This window comes from Myotis davidii, unplaced genomic scaffold (assembly GCF_000327345.1).
Source record: "Myotis davidii unplaced genomic scaffold, ASM32734v1 scaffold655, whole genome shotgun sequence".
Taxonomy (NCBI): Eukaryota; Metazoa; Chordata; class Mammalia; order Chiroptera; family Vespertilionidae; genus Myotis; species Myotis davidii.
Window position 1 is genome coordinate 494,245 of NW_006287547.1, and position 19,101 is coordinate 513,345.

Consider the following 19,101-nt stretch of genomic DNA (forward strand, 5'->3'; position numbering starts at 1 on the left):
TTTTCTGCATCTATTTATTTATTTATTTGTCAACTTCTTTCCACAGAGCTTTAGAAAACTTGCCACTCAGAAAAGTCCCCCATGAGATCCCATTGGAGACTCTTCTTCCCTCTGAGCTTGGGCAAACATTATACCACCTAGAAGTCCAGAAATTGTTTACACATTTTCCTAAAGGCTTTCTTGGATGTGCTTCTGAAAAGATCGATTTTCATGAGTCCACCAATGCAGCCTTTCACTTAATTGCTGGCAAACTGCCCAAACCCAGGTTATAAGAAGTCCATTAGAATAGAGACATCATTTGTTTTTCCCAGTGCTGCCCCATGTCTAGTGACATAACCGTATTAGCCAAGAGCAAAGAACCAGACCCCTCATTTACATCATGGCTGGCAATGCCTAAAACAAGGATGCCAGTCCTCCCAGCTGCCTTGTTACTGGAGCACCCAGACCCCCATGACCCAGCACCTTAGTTTTTAAAAAAATTATTAACATTACACTCATGGTAAGGGTAGTCCTTAATAAAAAACAAACTGGAGGCAGTTTATAGCTAAACAATTTTATTGGCTTTTTGTGAAATAAAAACCACAAAACAAACCATCATGGTTAAAGGCCATAGACAGCGTCAACCAAATGAACCAGCCACTTGGTTAGAGTAGCTGATAACACTAGTGGATATTATTGCTTATACCCCAGGTTCATTTAGACAGCCATTATGTTTTTGGCAAGATTACAATCAAGCGGGAGCTTTGGTTGTGTAAATTCAACTCTGACTGCACATTGAAAACTCAGCCTCTACCATTTCATGACAGGACATATGCCGATTCTTCCTGAGGCCTGGCATTCATCCTCTCATTCTGTGTCCCTTCTCCTTCCATTCATGATGCACAACTCTACTGACGAAAAATTAAAGCAGATGCATTTATAGCCATCCCTCTGTACTCTACTGTCCCCTCCCCCTCCCAGCCCTTGTCATGACAGGGCGATGCATTTCTGGGCTTCTCCAAACTCTTGTATCTGGTGTGTTTCCACTGTCAGTCATAAATGCCTCTCTATAATCTGGATAGATTTTCAAATGCATGACTGTCAACATTGGGGTCTGGGCTCTACTGTCTCTACTCCAAATTCTGAAAGCTAGGAAAAAACAAAACCAAACAAAACACAAATCCACAACCTTTAGCATCAGTAAGTTGACCTCCCAACAGTATAAGCCCTAGCTTCCACCACTCAGCATCCCATGGCAGATATGAAGCTGTGGCCTTAAAATGCGTTGTCTGAATGCTGCAACACTTAAATTCACAGAGAAGCAATGATCGACTGCCTTTCGAAAGCTCCCTGGCTCAGTACTTTCTATTTTAACAGTAAAAACTCAGAATGACAAGGGGTCAGAACAAACTCACAATAGCACCATTTCCTAGACTCTTGGAATAAGATTCCTGTCTACATTGGAGAACACAGGGACCCCAGATGACCCAGCCTCCAGCTTTGTGCCTTCATAGGCCCCGCTGAATTTCAGCTGGGGAGGGTGGTCCACCTTCCTTAGCCTATTTCTGCAGCAACATGGATTTTCCCTGGGAAGAATTAAAAATACGTGTCTTACAAGTGAAGTTGGCCACAGGTGAGAGACCTGAGGAAGCTTGTTTCTGGTGGTGAGATGTGACAAGCCTGCAGATGGAGGGACAGAGTTCGGGGACCCTTGCCCTTACCCAACTAGATTCAAGTCAGTAGCGAATCGGCATGCAGAAGCATGGCGCGATCAATGAATACTGAGAGACATAGACCCTAATACAGCAATCCAAACACCAACACTCTTATGGTATCTTTTGTATTCAGGTCCACCAGTGAGTTGCCCTGGATAATGCTGGGATTTAATAAGCCCTTCTAATGATTAGAAAGATTATCCTCTTGAAACTAGACATTTTAAACAACAGAAGATTTGATATCACTATATTTTACATGGCACACATAACCATATAATTACTAGCACTTACACGGCAAATATTGTAAATACACGTTCTTGGAGCTGACTTGGTAATTATACCAGTGTTAGTCGGCAGAACAAAGATTAAACACTCTCTAACTTGCACTTTGGGGCGTTTTATTCCAACCTTTTACCTCACAACAAAAGGCTAACACTCTAATTATGTAATAATGCTCCGTGATCGTGTGGGAACCGAGAATCACAGGGTGACTTCATGGTTAATTTGTGGCCTGTAAAATAAAGTAATACATAGTATTTTCATTTCAACAAAATACAAGAGACCATATAAAAATATTTTCCAAATTGGAATTTGCAACATGAAAGCTGAATTGTTTTTTTTTTACCCTTTGTATAAAAAGAAACGAGAAAAAAAAAACAACACCCAAAACTGACTAAGGTTTATTAAGCCTTCTAACAAAAAATATACATGTCAGTTGAAGGAATGCAGTGAGCATTGTCAACTTCCCTTTTGTCCAGGCTCATTGATGGTGAGCTTGTGCTTTGATCCCAGCCAGATAAATGCACAAAAGTGGAGGAAGACCAGTGCCTGAAACCCGACCTACAGCTTATCGCTAATAATAAGACTAATGGTACAGTAGTGCTTTCGAAAGGGTGTGATGGATTACTGACTTTTCCTCCTCTTCCTCCTCAGGCGACTGCTGGAGATGAATTCCAGAAGCACCACTTTCGTCTCGAGTGATGTTTATTTAGTGCAATATCTTCCTTCTCTCTTTCCCTTTTCCCCCTCTGGTAGTGGTCTTCTTCCTTCAGGTACCACACAGGGGGCCACCGGTGGCGCTCAAAGTATTCCTGGTTGTCTGGTGAAAAAAAAAGGGGTGGATGATCATACCTGCGGTTCATGCTTTGATTGCTTCTATGAGCTAGGTTCTCTGTTTAATGCTTCACATGCATGATTATCCACAACCTGATGTGCTGGAACAATATTAAGACCATTTGCAGATGGTGACATTGATGTTATTTTTTTGTTTTCTTTTTAAAAATATATTTTTATTGATTTCAGAGAGGAAGGGAGAGGGAGAGAGAGATAGAAACATCAATGATGAGAGAGAATCATTGATCAGCTGCCTTCTGCATGCTTCCCACTGGGAATGTGGGCTCACTGGGAATCAAATCGTGACCTCCTGGTTCATAGGTCAATGTTCAACCACTGAGCCATGCTAGCTGGATGACACTGAAGTTTTGAGTGGTAGAATCACTTGTCCTAAACTCAGGTAGCTGGGCATAGAGAACTGGAACCCAGGATCACTTGATACAGTGTAAGCTTGCTCCTAAGTCTGCCCCCCTAGATGAGGCTGAGCTGACAACCTCAGCATGCTCTGCAGCAGGACCCCGTGAGCTCCACTCCACCCAAACCCCTCCAAACACAAAGTCCTCCAAAGAGAATCCCCAACCTACAATCCCTGTGTCATGTCACATGGGTATGTGACTACCAGCCAGTCACCAGAATTTCTCCATGAGCTTCTTGTGGCCCATGTTCCTTCTCAAGGGCAAGTAGTATATCGACTCAGTCAGAGGAGCTAAGAATGGGATGGATGGGGACCCCGAAGTCTCACCTGCAGATTTTGATTTGATCTCCTTGCGGAACTTGGAACAAACACTGTTGTAGTTGGTGCAGATGTGGTGCAGGCACCAGGCGGCCAGCTGGTGGGCATTGTGGAACTGCAGGGAAGTGAGCAAAAGTGGGTACGCCTCTTTTTTTAATAAAGTGGGGATACAAACAAATAGGAAGCCACCATAGCGGGGAGAGAAATAAAGGCCTGTATAGTAATTCAGTAAACACCTTGTCTTGGCTTTGGCTGTGGTCTATTCCGGCCAAGTATAGCCTTTGGCACACCCCTCGCTTATCCCCTGTGATAGGTGCACCAAAAATAATCACTGTATCAGATCAGGAGTTTAAAGTACGCCTGCCCTCCCCTACCCCACCACCTGGCCCTCTCGTGTGATAAGTGGCCATGGCCCCTGAATGGCCCCAGCCAACACCAGAAAACAGCGAGGTCATCTCTGTTTAAGGAAGCCTGGGCAACGCAATACTCCGTGTCGCATGTCAGAGCTCAGCTTTCGGAGCCAAAGATCTGAAAGAGGAGACCGTGGAATGTGTGACTGTCCTATACCTGTCCTTGGGTTACATAAGAAGAGCAGGCAGTGTGGGCACGATGAGAGGGATCCAAACGCTTCACCCCTCCTTTTTGAGTAGGTGCTCAGGGAGGTGACACTGAGATGGTTGTGACGGAAAAAGACCTGATGCTCAAAAACGACAGCTTCCCAAACATGAAAGGTCTCCTCCCATCCCTCACTCTTTTGGTCTAGACCCCTTCTCAGACATCCATTCTATTTGTTGCTCTTGAAGTTTCTTGGATTAGACGAGACCCTGAAATCTACAGTCTGGCTTCTTGGGGGGCCCACATGGCCTTGAACAAAGGCCATGAGAAAAGCCAAAGTCCTCAGAAACTAATGTAAGAAACTCCTTGAAAATTACAACCCCAACCTCATGGACAATTTTAGCTGGTGCTTCCAATTTCTCTTGATATCAGATTTCTTTCTGAAAGTAGAATTAAGATAGTGCTATATTGAAGTTGGCTTGTTCCTATTCAGGAGAGACAATTGTGGATATTTCTTCCCTACTCTGAATTCAGCGACATGATGTTGTTAAAATTGGCCAGCTGGGAAATTTATACCATGGAATTAGAAAATGCAACAGATCAGGGTCCCACCCAGCTGTCCCAAAGCCTCGTACACGTGTGTATTGGGATGACAGAATCACAATATCAGTGTTAGCAAATCCGGATTTTAGAAAACCCTGGGGAGCCACAGTGAGACGCGGGGCCTAGCGGGACTTCATGGAATCCTAGAAACAGATCTTGGCCAAAAAGTGTCCAAGAATTTTACAAAGGAGAGACAAATCCCTCCCCTAGAGGGCCCCAAGTTGTTCTCCTGCATGCAAAGCTAGTGCCTCAGGGGACAATGGGGCTGGTGCGGGGGTGGGGGTGGGGCGGTTAGGTCCTTGTTGTTTTTTCAAAGGAAGCCCAGCGGGGTGAATGATGCATGAAATGTAAAACTCTCAGATCTTCCCAGTGTACACAGGGGGCCTCTGTGACTCAGTGGTGACATCTTTATTTAGACAGATGCAACAGTGGAATGTTTTATCAGCATTAAATGAACTGGGTGAACACACTAAAAAGGTGAAAAGCAAATTGTTACAAACCTGGGCCAACTCCAAATAAGAGAGCACTTCCCCATCAATGCCCACGCCACTCACAGCAGCCTTGGTCAGCTCCTGAACTGCGTGCTGCTCTGGGGAAGAGAGGGACAGGAGAAAGTTAGACCATCCTCTGCAAGCCAGACATCTTGCCTGGAGGGTTGGGTCTGGTGTTGGGCCGCCTAAGCGGGGAGGAAGTATGGAGCACAGCACTAACAGCCATCCTAACTGAACCTAAGGCCCATGCTGATGTGCGGCCCTTCAGTACAGAGTTTGGTCTCCAGCCATTGCATCTATGACTCTGAGGACACTAGTTAGTACTTCTGAAAGAGCCAGATTCCTCCAGACCTTTGCTGTCCAGTATGGTACCTACTGGCCATGAGACTATTTAAGTTTCAATTAATTTAAACTTAAATGAAATGAAAAACCCAGGTCCTTAGCCACAACCAGCCACTTTTAAGTGCTCAATAGCCACATGAGTTTTGGACAAGGCAGATGCACAGCGTCCCCACCACCGCAAAAAATCCTATTGGACCTGCTGCTCTACACAGTCCAGCACCTTTCTAGAATCCTCTAGACCAGGGGTGGGCAAACTTTTTGACTCGAGGGCCCCAATGGGTTCTTAAACTGGACTGGAGGGCCGGAACAAAAGCATGGATGGAGTGTTTGTGTGAACTAATATAAATTCAAAGTAAACATCATTACATAAAAGGGTACGGTCTTTTTTTTCAATAGTTTTATTCATTTCAAACGGGCCGGATCCAGCCCGCGGGCCGTAGTTTGCCCACGGCTGCTCTAGACTCTCTAGTTTCTTCCTGTTTGACAGTTTCCCCACTCACCTTGCTCCAAATCTCAACACTTTCTGACAGTGGAGAGAATGAGTAACAGGAACGAGTTCATAGGGGGAATTAAAATGTGAATGCTGCCTGGATTAGTGGCTGAGCATTGATTGACCTATGAGCCAGGAGGTCAGGGTTCAATTCCTGGTCAGGGTATATGCCCAGGTTGCAGGCTCCATCCCCAGTAGGGGGTGTGCAGGAGGCAGCTGATCAATGATTCTTTCCATCATTGATGTTTCTCTCTCTCTCTCTCTCTCTCTCTCCCTTCCTCTCTGAAATCAATTTAAAAAATAAGCAATAAAATAAAATGTGAATGTGAATGTCTATCTTAACAGCTGCAGATGGACCACATATTGCTCAACCCCCTAGATTCTAATGACTGTCAGCCAGAAGTAACACTAACCCAGCTGGGAGAACTGTTTCTGCTTGTGAGCCATGTCCAATGTTTCAAACCTGAATTTAAATTGTGGTTCTGAGACTGAGCTGTCCTGCCTCTGTTTAGGCTGTCACCTGCCTCTGGGACTGACAGGGAGTCGGTAGTCTAGGCCTCATGTTTCTAGCTCCTTGATGTTACTATGTTTGTTTGTTTTTCTATCTCTATCATTGCATCTGTTCTTCTAATCCACTATGTTGCTGAATCATGCTTACTTTCTGCTCTGGCTCGACATTCTTGTTGGTCAATATGCCTCTATCTGGTCAATAAGTTATCTAGATTTCAGTGGTTTCTTTGGCACACCCTTCCTCAGCTCGCTTGAAAAATAAGAGCTATTTGGAACTAAATTTCCCAGAGAAGACATCGGGCTTTTTAATTTGAGGTAACCTCATCATTCCTTGATATTCATTCAACACTTTGGCATGCAAAGCATTTTCACCCCAGAAGCTGATTTTTAAACAAGATTCTAAACACTCCATCCTTACACTAAACAGTATACATCAAATAGTATAAATGATTAGAGGGATCATCTTAGGAAGCCATCTATACTAATAAAAGGGTAAGGGTAATATGCTAATTAGATGGGACAGCTTCCAGATATCCTTCTGGACAAAGCCACGGTGGCAGGGGCCGAGGCAGAGGCAGTTAGGGGTGATCAGGCTGGCAGGGGGGAGCAGTTAGGGGGCGATCAGGTTGGCAGGGCAGAGCAGTTAGGGATCTGGCCTAAACCAGCAGTCGGACATCCTCCGAGGGGTTCTGGATTGGAGAGGGTGCAGGTCGAGCTGAGGGACTCCTCTACTCCCCCCATGCATGAATTTCGTGCACTGGGCCTCTAGTATATTAAATAATTATAACAGTAATAATAGCATTTAATAACAAAAGTAAACAGAGAAGTCTATAGTTCATGGGGAAGGGTTTCTTTGGGTCAGTTTCTTTTATGAAGAAATCAGTCCCAGGTTTTCATCACCATACTTAATATTTAAGCAAAAATGACACTATGTTGAGATTGGTCACAAACCCTGTTCAATGGATTTGGCTCCAAATTGCTTCTGTTTTGTAAAAAAATCAAATTTATCCTTAAAGGACAAATACTTGGAAAAACAGCCAAGTGGTTTGGAACTCATACCTCTGAAAAAGGAACTGCCCATCATTGCTTCCCAGTTACTATTTAAAAAGTAGTGTATACTCATTTAGACCTATGACTTCAGGTTTATTAGTTAAAAACAGTTTTTTAAAAATCAGCTGGTGCCTGGCTGGTATGGCTTCGTGATTGAGTGTTGACCTGTGAACCAGGAGGTCACAGTTTGATTCCTGGTCAGGGCATATGCCTAGGTTGTGGGCTCAATCCCCAGCGCGGGGCATGTAGGAGGCAGCTGATCAATAATTCTCTCTCACCACTGATGTTCCTATCTCTCCCTCTCCCTTCCTCTCTGAAATAAATATATTTTAAAAATATCAGCTAGCAATACTTCAACTATCTCTTGCTATCTCACTGAGAAAGAAGGCAGGGGAGGGGAGGACTCTGACCTCCTATTGGTTGCATGTAGTAGAAATGTGGAGTACAGAGAAATAAATCTTTTTCCTAAAGACACTGACAGAAAATAAAGCACAGACATGACTGGTTGGTTTGCTCATACATTCATTTAATGATTCAACAAATATTTATTGAGAACCTAACATCCTCAGGCACTTTTCTGTGTGCAGAAGATAAACCAATAGACAAAACAGGCACTATCTCTGCTTTCATGGTTAACAGGAGTAAACTAAATGTAGCGATAAACACCCCAATGGCTTGCTAACTGACACAGCTGGTGAATAAAGCTGAAGGTTTAAATGTAGGTGGAAGGTATTTGAATGCCTATGTCCTATTTAGACCTGCTTTAGCTTACCCACTGAACAAATCTACAAATGATACATAAGATTTTGAGAAGTTAAGCCAAGTCTCCCTTTTTTTCTCATTCTTTCTCCCAAAATGATCTTGACAATGTCAGAACATTTTCTAAAATAGCTTTAAGAAAACCACTTATATAATGCTGACTAGGACCAGACACTGTGCTAAGGACTTTATATATACATACATCTTAACTCTTTAATCTTCCCTACAGCTCCATGGAAGCATACCATTTTCCCCATGTTAAAGAGAGTGAGAGCTGAGATAGAGCAGATAAGTCAAGTAAGAAGTCAGTAAATGATGCAGTCAAAATTTGAACCCAAGCAATCTGGCTGGGTGGCCTATGTTCTTAACCACTGCCTCCTATAGTCTCTTTCTTAAAGACTGTGTCTGGACACATTATGAAGATGACATGGACACAACAGTGTTATTTCAAATTCCATGGTCCACAAATGAGGTAGAGTGCAGAGAGCATGGGCCATGAGGGGATCGGCCATACATTATCCATCTTTTTATATTTGCATCACCTAACAGTCCCTACCACAAAGGAGGTGCTTAAAAAATATTTGTTGAATTGAATTGGGCTGTCGGATACATTTGATCAGTTCATATCATCCTGTAGAAGACTGTCTTATACTGGGTGATAAAAAAAATTAACTTTTAGTCTCTGGAAATCTTACTTTTGTTTAAATGTGAACTTGATAAATATGACAGTCAGACACCACATGGCCTGAGTCATCAGCCTTACCTGCAAGTGCAACCAAGTGTGGCAGGCAGAATCTGTTTGCCAAGGCAATTAATTCCAGTGGGTCCAGGTCCAAGTTAGGTGACAACTGCTTGGTGTAGAGATAATCCAGTACCGCCTGCATGGACATCTTGTTTATGTTCGGGAGATACACCTGAAATGTTATTTGAAAAGCTGAGTTCTGATGAAGAAAGCAGTGGGCACATTTTCAGGCTATACTGCTTATAAACATCCCAACTGTGTTATTCGAGATTGGCGAGCCTGGAACACCTGCTTTGAGGCTGTGTCTAGAAGTCATTCACTATTTATGGCTTTAAACATAACAGTTTGATTTGTAGATGACAAAAGCGTGGGGCTGTCTGACAAAGCCTGATTTGGAATTTTTAAATGGCTATTTGGATTTATAAATCAGACAAATAGGTTGTAAATGTAAGATGACATTATGAGTCCTCCTTGCCAAGTACCTTATAATACTCTATTGTGGGGAAAGAAAAAACCTAGCAACATGACAGGTGTCGGGGTGGGGGGTGAGGGGAGCTGCAAACCACACTATTGCTGACACACGGTGGAGCCCAGATCTCTAAGATGTCAAAACAGAGTATATGCAACCACCTGAGCTGCCACAGTGACTGGCTTGATTCCAACATTCTATCGACATATATGTTAATATGATATACACACTTTATTTTTCCTATGGCACAACCACATAGACTCAGAACGACTGGAAAATTACCAGGTGCCAGTAGATTGATAGAATGCAGAGAAATCTTCACCTGGGACTTCTGGGGGAGTAGCTGGTTGGTATGGTGACCTCTCCCCTGCAGGGTTCCCCTAATCTCGCTCCTAAGTACCCGTAGCTGTTGCCCATGTGAATGCATGCTGGAGTTTGCTAGGCAGCCAGGGAGTTCTGGGTGGCTGGGTGGGGCATGGATCAGTGAGATCTACACTGCACAGCAGCTGTTCTTTGCTGCAGGTCTCTAACCACATGAAATGGGCCCTGGTGTTTACTTCTGAAATGATGATTACAAAAATGAACCCCATTAAAGGCCTCCTATGCACAAGATATCGTGCTAAGCTTTCCACACGCAGTATCTAATTTAATCCTCACAGGAAAAGACGATTATTTCTACTACTTTACAGATAAGGAAATTGAGGTTTAGGGAGGCTAAGTTCCATATCCAAGGTCACAGAGCTAGTGAGTAGTGATTGAGATTTGGACCCAGGGAATATAATTCTAAAGTCTGTGTTCAGAACTGCTGTGCAGTATTGGAAACCCCTCATGGCAAAGGAAGCAAAGGTTTGGGTTACATCTTTCATTACTAGTTTTTAAGAATTAGATTTCTGAGTTCAAAAGGATAAGTAGTTATGCACTTCTTAATTCTGGTATTTAATAAACCTCTCTACAGCATAGTATAAAGATATACATGTCTAATTATATATAATTATATCTATACTGTATATCGAATTTTATTCTCTTTTCCTCTCTTCCCTTCTCTCTCTCTCTCTCTCTCTCTCTCTCTCCCTCTCTCTCTCTCTCTCTTTCTCTCTCCTCATGTCAAATGCATTCTAGTGGTTCCAGAATTTTTTCAAGCATAGCAACCTTCTATATTATTCTCTTGTATAGCCACCAGCCACCTCAGAGAGGGAATATCCTTTCAGACAGAACTTCCCCTTAATGTATCAAAGGAAAGGCTCATAAAATTCCTAGAGATATTTAGAAAATTATCTCCCCTGCTTCCTTCAGGTATTGTCAGTGGAAACAATTATTATTCCATAAATAAGGTATGTCGGTTACTACCATCTATGATTTAACAAGTGTGACCATTGCAAATAACCTCTGCAACATATAGAACTTGGCAAGGAGAAACTATTACTAATATTATTTTGAAATAAAAGCCCTTGTATTGTAATTAATTGCTATTCCAGTAAATCTAACACTGGTTGTACCTGTGTTCATGCTTACATAGGTAGACATGTTTTTGTACACATGCATTTATTTTATACATACATGGATTTATTTCTAAACACCCAATTGTTTCTGTATGTGTGAGCACATGGCAAAATTTTCTCTCTCAAAAGTGGTGTTTGGATTAGTACAATTTTCTAGATAATGGAAGGCTAATTAAGTTGTAAAACTTTAAAACTGGAGCCATTTTGATTGTGAAAGTACAGTGCACATTTTACAAAGTGCCAAGTGCTAAAGGTGTTAGTGATTGTAATAGAAAAAGCCCAAGGGCCTCCTGTGAACCCCTGCTCTCTCAGAGGGGAGGATGTCTGCTCTTTCTAAAAATACGGGCTTGAAGGACAGGGCAAGAGTCTGGGGCAGGCAGGGATGTCACTGCAATGCCGGGTGATATTTGACAAATCATTCACCTTCTATGACTCTCAGTTGCCTCATCTGTTATAGGGGAGAAATTTGGAATCAATGATATCTGAGGTTTTTCCTTTTTCACTGATATCATGGATTTTCACAATATTCAGATTACTTTAGCAGGTTTTTGTTTTTCTTTGTAAGAGTGTGTTCTAAGTCATGGTTCTAAGAGTTGGCAGACTCCAGCAAGCAGCCCCCAAACTCTCAATGTCTTTGGAATGTTCTGACATTTGTAATCATTCGTGACTTGTTGCTTCCTTCTTGCTAAATGGTACTAATTTTTTTTTTTGAAGTGATAGCCCTTTTTAGAAAATAATGTTAGGGACTTTTGGAAGTAACCAGCAAATAAGAATAAACTAAAAACACTTTCAGAGCACACATTTTTTTTTCCCTCATAGTTCATTGTTTTTTTTTTTTTTTTTTAAAGCCTATTCATGTGATTTCAACATTTACAATGGAACTGATTAACTATGGAGAGACTGTTTTATAGAATTAAAAAATAATATAAAGTGACATAAGAAATGGAATTAAGAATTTTGCATTGTACCTGCTTGATGTAGCTTTTAAAAAGAGAGTAATAAAAGAGAATATAATGCTATCCTAAATAACATTCCATATTCCAGTTTAGTTGGTTTAAAATTTTAATTGCAAAGATCAGCTCAAACTATTAGGCTTATAATTAGAGACAGTCTCCTAGAGGATGAGAAAGTATTGCAGATCCAGAGCATTGCTTACTATAACCCTGGCATGCATTTTTAATAAACCATTTGCTGTGAACCTCTGGGGAGAGAATTATGCTTACTGCTGTATTAAAAGTAATGAGAAAAATATAAGTAAAATAGTGTCTTCTTAAATATTAAATGACAAAAAAAGTTAAAGGAACATCAATGGGCACATTTTATTATTTTTTGAATATGCACGTGAATTCTATTAATGCCAAAAAATAGTCTGAATTTTGTATTGGGAAGTCAGATTTTCACAGGACAAAATAGAGTTACAAGGTGGCCTAGACAAGACAAATCCCAAGTGCACATAGGGACCCAAGTCAACCCTGGAGCATTTACTGGGCGCTTGAGTGCTCTTCCCTACCCCCAAAACCACCCCTACCAGGAAGGAAACTGGGGGCTTTCACTTAGGGCTTTCAGGGGACAAAGACCTTTAACTCTCATTAGAAAGCATTTAACAAGAATCTCTAGTTGGATAACGGTCACTAACGATTCTTAAACGTTCTAGACACCAAATTCAATGCTTTACGCACACACTCTCCTGCCTTGCCTGCTCTTTAAAGAAGGTTCTCGCCTTCTCTGTTATCCCCATTTTACAGATGAGGACACAGATTTAGAGAGGCTAGCCCAGGGGTGGGCAAACTTTTTGACTCAAGGGCCACGATGGGTTCTTAAACTGGACCGGGGGCCGGAACAAAAGCATGGATGGAGTGTTTGTGTGAACTAATATAAATTCAAAGTAAACATCATTACATAAAAGGGTACGGACTTTTTTTTTTTTTTAGTTTTATTCATTTCAAACGGGCTGGATCCGGCCCGCGGGCCATAGTTTGCCCACGGCTGGGCTGGCCACTTGCCCAAGGTCAAGATGAGACAGGAGTTCAACACTACATAACGATCACAGTCTATACTGGATATAAAGAGAAGGAGCAGGGAAGGGCAGGAATGTCTGTGCACGTGGCATTTGTCATACACTGGCTAGAGGAATTTCGGCACAGACCTTTGGTTGCTTGGTTCCAGGGCCTTGTCTTTTGAGCTGGGTTGGATCAAAACATACCTGTTATTAGCCTTAGCTACAGCTCTAAGTGGTGAGCGACCCTCACTTTCTGGGGGAGTGCTCAACAGGTGGCCATTTCCAGGGGAGGCTACTGAACAGCTGCATACGTGCACGTTCACATTTGCTGCCAAGTTTTTGCTTTGGTCACCTCTCCTGCACATTTTAATCTGGAGACAATTACAATCCATTCTGGGAAGGGATAAAGGGGATTAGCATTTGTGAGGTCAGCTCCACAGTGTCCCTCTGTGCCTGGGTCCCCGACCTTGATCAGCTTCTCCCTGCTGGGTTAATCGCAGGCGGCTACAGCACCATCAGCACACATTGCAGTGAGCTGGAGAAAGAAGGGAAGCGAGCCTCTGGGCTTCTTATCTAGAGAGAACTGAAGTCAGTGAAATGCCTTTAGGATGAAGTTTTATTAATCAGTGGCGTCCTCACATTATTTTTTTTTGGAAGAGACAAAAAATATCATCAACACTGCTGGCATCAAAATAAGACTCCTGACAGCTACCATCATGTACAGTTGATGAGGTGCTTTGCACGTATTCATTCTTACACCTCATGACCACACTATGGCTTATTCTCATGATTTCCAGATAGGGAGACGAGTTCAGAAGGGTGATCACTGGCCCAAGGCCTCAAGCTTGCAGAGTAGGAGCTAGGACGCGAGCCTCGCAGCTCCTTCACTGGGTGGCCTCCACAGGCTACAGGGGTCTCCATGATACCTCCCCAGAACACCTCTGACAATGCGGGGATGTTTTCTTTGTTACACGTGAGAAGCTCCTGATCTACAATGGCTGAAAGGCACCAGGAGAGGTCGTCAGGATAGTTCCAATGCTTTTCTCCAAACAGCAGACAGCCTTTTGCTGGGGATTGGCTTAGCAGCAGCTGCAGTTTGTTCTGGAGGCAGGGGGCTGGCCCAGTGACCTCTCTAGTCCTGGCCATCCCAACTTGTGATTCTAGGATTCTGTTTCCCTACTTGGGGATGCAAATGTAGGCTCCTGGGTCACAGTGGGAGTGCTCAGATTTCTGGTGTGAGCAACCCTTTCCAAAAGTTAGCCATTGTTTTCTGTATTTCTTTTTAAAGTTCGGAGAGTTGCTGAGATAAGCAAAGCAAGCCTCTTAGGACAATCAACTTGATGGGGTGTCCCCATGTTTTTTCTTAAAAAAAAAAAAGATGGTTAAAAATACTTGCGAAACTGAACAAAAATGCTTGCTCACCTCTAGGCTAAAGTTAGAAGTGTTTGAATGAAATTTTTATTTATTTTCCAACTGAGTGTGTAAAAAGATGCAGATACAGGGTCTCTGAGGTACAACTTGCTCTGCTCTAAAGAGTGCCCCTCTTCTGGAGATAAGGCCAGCATCTGACACTAACACAGGGGCTTCCACTAGACCTAAGCACTTTGAGAGATGTGTTCAGAGGAGTAAACATTTGCTGTATTACTGTTTCCCTACTGTTGACAAACTCTCAGAGAAGGCAATTTAGGGCAGAGCCACAGAGAGAGTCATAGCTCAAGGAGACCTCAATGGCAATCCAGTGCATTCCAGTCATAGCTCAAGGAGACCTCAATGGCAATCTGCATCCTGCAGATGAGGAGACAATGGCACAAGGAGGTGGCTTCTTGAGGTCCTCTCTCTGGTTAAGACCAGAGCTGAGCCTAGAACATAAGTGACTGAAGACACATTTCACTCTCCTAAACTTTGGAAAGACAGGTTCTGTCCCTCTTATATATGCTTTTGATAATATGCCTGGAGACATCTGTTACAAAGTACAGCTGATCATGTTTTCAGGGGAGAGGAGAGCGGTGGGGATGAAAGGATAGGCACGGAAAGCACCTAGGTGCTCATACATGGCAAGTGAACAATAATCAAAGCTCCTCACAATTACAGATTGAAGAAGAGGGTGATCTGACACACAGGCACTGCCTAAGGAACTGTTTCTCGGAAGGAGTTAAAGAAGCAAAGTTATCTGGTTAATAAAACACTTTATACAAATACACACGCACGTTCATGAACACTCACTTAGGCTTTTGGGAAGGCACGTACCTCACTGTTGGCGCTTTCCACAAATGACCCCCCGAACATGGCAGACATCCACTGGCAGCTACAGATCAGCAGCGGTTTGTGGGCACTGATGGCTCCATCGTCCAACTTGAATGTCACATCTGCCCAGGGATTGAGGAAACACCACCATGAGTCAGCCTCATTGAGAGTTGCACCCATATTCATCCATTTACGTCTCTTGTCCTCTCTCTTCCATAGCTTTATGGAGTGATTTTGTGTCCCGCCTGTGGCACACCCAATTCCCTCCATGTTCTCCAACGATTAAGGAGTAAGCATTTACACACAGTGTCACAACACAACTTCTCTGAACCATAAAGACATATAAAAGAGGAATATTTTTTTCTTCCCCATTATGAACAACTTCAAAAAATTACAACAGTGGTAAGAATAATACAACAGCCCTGACTGGTTTGGCTGAGTGGATAGAGTGTCGGCCTGTGGACTGAAAGGCCCTAGGTTCGATTTCAATCAAGGGCATGTACCTTGGTTGCAGGCACATCCCCAGTAGGAGGTGTGCAGGAGGCAGCTGATTGATGTTTCTCTCTCATCGATGTTTCTAACTCTCTCTCTCTCTTCCTCTCTGTAAAAAATTAATAAAATATATTTAAAAAAAGAATAATACAACAATTCATTTATCACACTTAATGTTTGCCATGTTTGCTTCAGCTATATGTGTATATATAATTTATATAAGTTATTATATAAATTATATTATAACACAGATAGTATTATACATCATTCCTACTTTATCAAGTTTCTAAAACTAAGAACATTCTCCTAGATAATCATATCATTACTTCTAAGAAAATGTACACTAATAAAAGAGAAACATTCAAATTGGTGTCACTCTCCTACACCTACCAGCCAATCAGGGCAAGTATTCAAATTAACCCAACAAAGATGGCAGCGGCCATGGAACTGGAGGCTTGGGTTGCCCATGGTGATGGAGGAAGCCAAGCTTCCAGTCCACCCTGGCTGCCACTCAAGGGAGAGAACAACATGCAGGCATGGCCAGGAACCTGAGAGATCAACACAGAGGGGCACCTGCTCCAAGCCTCTGCGGAGCCAACAAGCAGGCTCCCAGTGGGGACACACACACACACACACACACACACACACGATGCCTCCTCTGAGCCTCTGTTGCCAGACTGTGGCCATCAGTAGGACATCCACTGAGGGCTCCCGGACTGTGAGAGGGGCAGGCTGGGCTGAGGGAACCACACACACACACACACACGGTGCCTGCTCCAAGCCTCTGATGCCAGACTGTGGCTGTCAGTAGGACATCCACTGAGGGCTCCCGAACTGTGAGAGGGGTAGCCTGGGCTGAGTTACCCCCCCACCCCCAGTGCATGAAATTGGTGCACCAGGCCTCTAGTTAAAAATAATTCCCTAATATCATCTACTATCTAGTTCATATGAAAAAATTTCCAATTATCCATGAGCTGTATTTTATAGCCTTTTTCCCCCTTAAACAGAATTCACTTGAGGCTTCCCCACTGTATTTGCTCATTATGCTTCTGCAGTAAGGAGAGCGTGATTTCATGAACTTTACTTGAGGCCCACTGTTTAATTTGCTGCAGCTTTGAACATTTTTCCCCATTAACTTTCAAGACTGCTTTTATATCATGACGGTCAGTGTTTGGAGTAAATATTACTCATAAGTTTTAAAATTTATGAACAGACTCAATAACACTTACTAAATGTATATATCATGACAGGCATTATGAAAGATAAAGACACAAATGAAGTATACATATTATCAGAAGTTAGGAAGTCAAAATGTAATAATGACACACACACACACACACACACACACGCGCACGCACACACAGAGGACAACTGCAAAACAAAAATAGTACAAGATAGAAGACAGTACAAACATGGGCATGTAACCCATCTTGGATACAGGCCACCAGTGTGCTTAAGCAATTATGTAAGGACACCGTGGGCAGATATGCTTACTTGTCAAAGACAAAGAAGGAACAAGAAAGGAGTGTGAGAACAAAAAAGAAGAGGGGGTAGAAAGAGATGAGGCACCCCTGGTGGGAATGCAGGGGTCACCAAAATTGCCTCAAGGATTTCAGTGCCTCAGGACAAGAGGTCTTTGCTTTTGGTCATGCATAATTGCTGAAGCGTCAGTGGGGAACAGAGTTGCTCAGGAAGGAATCCTGAAGGAGAACTATGAGCATCAAACTGACTGGCTCAGGCTCAGGCTCAGGCTCAGAGATAACCTGACCCATCCTTGGAAGCATTGTGATACTACGGCACTTCGGGGGACAGCTTGGTTCAAATCCCAGGTCTACCTTTACTACCTGCATAACCATGGGCAAGTTACCTAACCTTCTGTGTCCCTCAGTTTCCCTATCTGAAAAATAGACATAATAATATGTAGCCCTTAAGTCTGATGAGAATTATGTAAGTAAATACATGTAACTTTGGCATGTGGGAAAACGTAAGTACTCATCCATGTTAGGGACAGTTATGTTTTCCCCTGCTCATGTCTGACTCCCGTTCGATCAAATGCGTCAAAGGCATCCAGGACTTGGCCACTGGCCCCGCTCACCTGAGAACGTCCCCTTGCTAAGACACTCTTTTATGCGATTGGCCTTCCTGACGTGAAACGCTTTCGTAATCTCCTGGTTCATGAAGGCTTCCTTGTTCATGATGTTTTCCACCATCATTCTCAAGTCAAACATCTCCAGGATCTCTGCGATCTGAGCCAGGCCCACCAAGTCCTTCTCCTTTTCATCCAGTTGCCCCGTGTAAAGAAACTGGAGCAGGGTCCGGAAAGGGCCCGATTGGACCGACGAATCCATCCTGACCACGGTCACGGGGCCCACCCGCTTGGAAATGGGATTGACTTGCATCTCCTTGTGCATGCCAAGAAACCCCTTACTCCAGCCTGCCAGTGTCTGTGCCTCTGGGAGTGAGCCCTCGGCTTCCAGCTTTAGAATCTCCTGCGGGGATAGGTTCTGGCTGGAGGCCTCCCACTGGTCAGCCTCAGGCGTCCTTGCGGTCCCCTCCTCCTGCTCCTCATCTGGGCCAACGACACTCCACGCCTGCTCCTGGCCATCCCGGCTCTGCTTCTCCTTCTCACAAGTAACCTCACTCCAATTTGGAGTTTCTTCACATTCCATTAGAAAAAGATCATAAAATTTGGAAGAGGAGGTAGCGAGGTATATTCGGTGTGCAAAGATGTGCTCCTGGTCCTGGAGGACGAACAGGACGTCGGCACACAGAGGATTGTCCAGTAAACAGGCGGCTTCGCTCGTCCCCGCAGAGGGACACTCTGGGACTTTGATGACCGGTGGAGGGGCTTTTGGAGGTAGGAACGGTGCCTGAAGTAAAGGTTTCTGAACTTTCTTGAGGTGGGATTTCCAGAACTGCAGGTGCCGGCGGGAAATCAGCGCTGCCCGGATTGCGTTGTCAAACACATCCTTGATTCCAAACTGATCAAAGACGCTCGTCTCATAGTATGGGATGCCCAATTCCTTTGCAACCTCTCGGCCTTTCTCAGGGGGCAGAATATCTCCTCTCTTTATGGGCCTGAAATAGAATATTTAAAAATTATTATCGGCTTTATTTTAGAAAAATCATGTTGTAGCCAGGGTCTACTTAAGGACCCAATTAAATAATAATTTAAAATCCTTCTCAAGCTTTTATTTTTTAAAATATATATTCTTATTGATTTCAGAGAGGAGGGGAGAGGGCGAGAGGGAGAGAGACAGAAACATCAGTGATGAGAGAGAATCATCAATTGGTTGCCTCCTGCATGTCCCCCACT

At 43.4% G+C, this 19,101-nt stretch overlaps 1 protein-coding gene across 9 annotated transcripts in view; it reads right to left on the reverse strand.

Moving 5' to 3' along the window:
- Nucleotides 1-1,927: 1,927 nt before the first annotated feature.
- RHOBTB1 (Rho-related BTB domain containing 1) overlaps nucleotides 1,928-19,101 on the reverse strand; it is a 115,444-nt gene continuing 98,270 nt past the window's right edge. For all 9 annotated transcript variants that reach the window (XM_015561085.1, XM_015561088.1, XM_015561087.1 and 6 more), the window contains 6 exons: nucleotides 17,881-18,863; nucleotides 15,297-15,415; nucleotides 9,104-9,254; nucleotides 5,199-5,287; nucleotides 3,550-3,655; nucleotides 1,928-2,793 (listed from right to left, as the gene is read on the reverse strand). In XM_015561085.1, the coding sequence (XP_015416571.1) occupies nucleotides 2,624-2,793; nucleotides 3,550-3,655; nucleotides 5,199-5,287; nucleotides 9,104-9,254; nucleotides 15,297-15,415; nucleotides 17,881-18,863 (1,618 nt within the window). In that variant the 3' untranslated portion in view covers nucleotides 1,928-2,623. The remainder of the gene's footprint in view (nucleotides 2,794-3,549; nucleotides 3,656-5,198; nucleotides 5,288-9,103; nucleotides 9,255-15,296; nucleotides 15,416-17,880; nucleotides 18,864-19,101) is intronic.